The sequence below is a fragment of the Eufriesea mexicana genome, unplaced genomic scaffold (genome assembly GCF_001483705.2).
Source record: "Eufriesea mexicana isolate 0111107269 unplaced genomic scaffold, ASM148370v2 scaffold50618, whole genome shotgun sequence".
NCBI lineage: Eukaryota > Metazoa > Arthropoda > Insecta > Hymenoptera > Apidae > Eufriesea > Eufriesea mexicana.
The window spans coordinates 599-2,734 of NW_016956204.1; the positions used below are offsets into that span (position 1 = coordinate 599).

Genomic DNA, 2,136 nt, shown 5'->3' on the forward strand with positions numbered 1-2,136 from the left:
GTAACTCCGACATAAAATCCTTCTATTTCCTAAAATCAAAAGACAAGAAAAATGTCTCAAAATCAAGCGGATACAACTCCATCTCGAGTCCAATTACAACTTTCTTTGCAGTTGTTAATAAAATTATTAACAAAACCCTTTGATGGCAATCCTTGTAAATTTCGATCATTTATAAAGCAAGAAGATTCTGCATTTCAATTTACTACTCCCTCTCAAGAACAAATTTTGTTAGTATTTGTAAAGAAAAGCATTGTTGGGAAAGTCAGAGGTCAAACTGACATTCACTGCAATCTCACAACATGAGCTGAAATTTCGAAGTTATTACTAAATTTATATCAGGATAAAAAATCATTTGATCAATTGATGGAAAATTTAAGCTCATTTAAACAAGAAAAAGGTTAAAACGTTTCGCAATTCTATCAACGCGTAGAAAATATATCGTCACGTATTCTTGCAAATGTATATGCAACGGAAGCAAATGACAGTTCCTTAACCTGAACAGCTTGAATTAATGACCTCGCTTTAAATCGCTTTGTTTATCACACACACCCCCAGATATCTGAAATGTTAAGGTACCGAGATTTTAACAATATCAATAGTGCCCTTACAGCAGCAGTGACAGGAGAAAATGCTTTACGCTTAAGATACGATCACTTCTTCATTCTAAAATGTAAAATTTGTTTAAAAACAAATCACAGTACTAATGAGTGTCACAGAAATCAAAATAGATTCAAACCATCTCCTAACAGATATATAAATTTTAATCAATTTAGCCAAAAAAATTCTATTCCAGAAAGAAAACAATGTAGATATTGTAAAAATTTTGGTTATGTTATAGAGGAATGTAAAAACCGTCAAAATAATAATTCAAGGCAACAATCGAATTCCACAAATTACTATCAACAAAATCGTAACATGAAACATACTTATCAACGAAATTCAAATTCCGCAAGTAATTACTATCGCATCCCAAATTCGAATATGAATCGTTCGCAAAATCAAATCTTTTCAGATTTGAACACCCCTGGTACCTCTATTGCAAATACCACTGCACGTAATAGCCCTCAGTCTTCAAATTTTTTCAATGTTGTAACAATCACCAAATCTTCCGATTTCGATAGTGGAAACGCTGATAGAATTCAATTCAACGAGACTATCATAAACTCGTTTAATACCCTACTCGTTTGTAACGATCAACTTTGTGTATCATTTGAGTCAACAAATTCTAACATCGAGGATAAAGTATTAAAATTTTTAATCGACATCGGAGCAACTCTTTCGTTGATAAATGCATCTAGCATTTGTGATTATCATCTTAATACTAATAATTCTACTGCATTGAACGGCATCACATCCGATATACCAATTCAAAATATTAGACGAAACAAATCGAGTTAAAAATTTGTAATAAAATAATTACTGGAAATTTTCGAGTGCTTAACGCTCATACTAATATTACTTTTGATGGACTATTTTTGATGACTTCTTTCGTGTCCATATAGCTAAGATTGATTATCCAAGCTCCAGTATTGCATTCGAGTCCATACCATTTCAAATCCCCTGTGTCGCAATACACCTCAGAAATCTGTTTCCACTATACGAATCCATCCACAGACGGAAACAGTAGTCCCCATAAAATTAATAAATCTTCACCATTTAAAGGAAGGCATAATATCATGGCGACAATTAAACGAAGACAATTCACTTCTAATTTTTTACGTAATGATTAAAGTTTCTAACGAAGATAGGGGCTTCGTTACGATCGTTAATACATCAATAAAGCCACGAACAATTCCAATTCTTCAACTATTAATAGAACCGATCCTAAATAATTGTTATAGTCTTGCTGCACATGAAACACAGAATGATAGAAAACAAAGATTTCACGCGTTAAATGAGAACCTTCGACTTAACCATTTAAATATAGAGGAATATCAAGCCGTAAAAAATGTTTGCAAAGAATTTAGTGACATATTTCATCTTCCAACAGATTTATTATCGCGAACCACGGCAACCTTTCATACAATTCCTGTTACCGATGAAACTACGATTCGAACAAAAACTTATCGCTATTCTCAAATTCACAAGAATGAAGTAAACAAACAAATCGAGAAATTGTTGAAACATGGTATAATT

The 2,136-nt window shown here is 32.4% G+C and overlaps 1 protein-coding gene across 1 annotated transcript; it reads left to right on the forward strand.

Moving 5' to 3' along the window:
• Nucleotides 1–564: 564 nt before the first annotated feature.
• Nucleotides 565–1,398, forward strand: LOC108554667 (putative uncharacterized protein DDB_G0282133). The gene has a single exon (XM_017910011.1). The coding sequence runs from the start codon at nt 565–567 to the stop codon at nt 1,396–1,398; it is 834 nt and encodes a 277-aa protein (XP_017765500.1).
• The last annotated feature ends 738 nt before the right edge of the window (nt 1,399–2,136 follow it).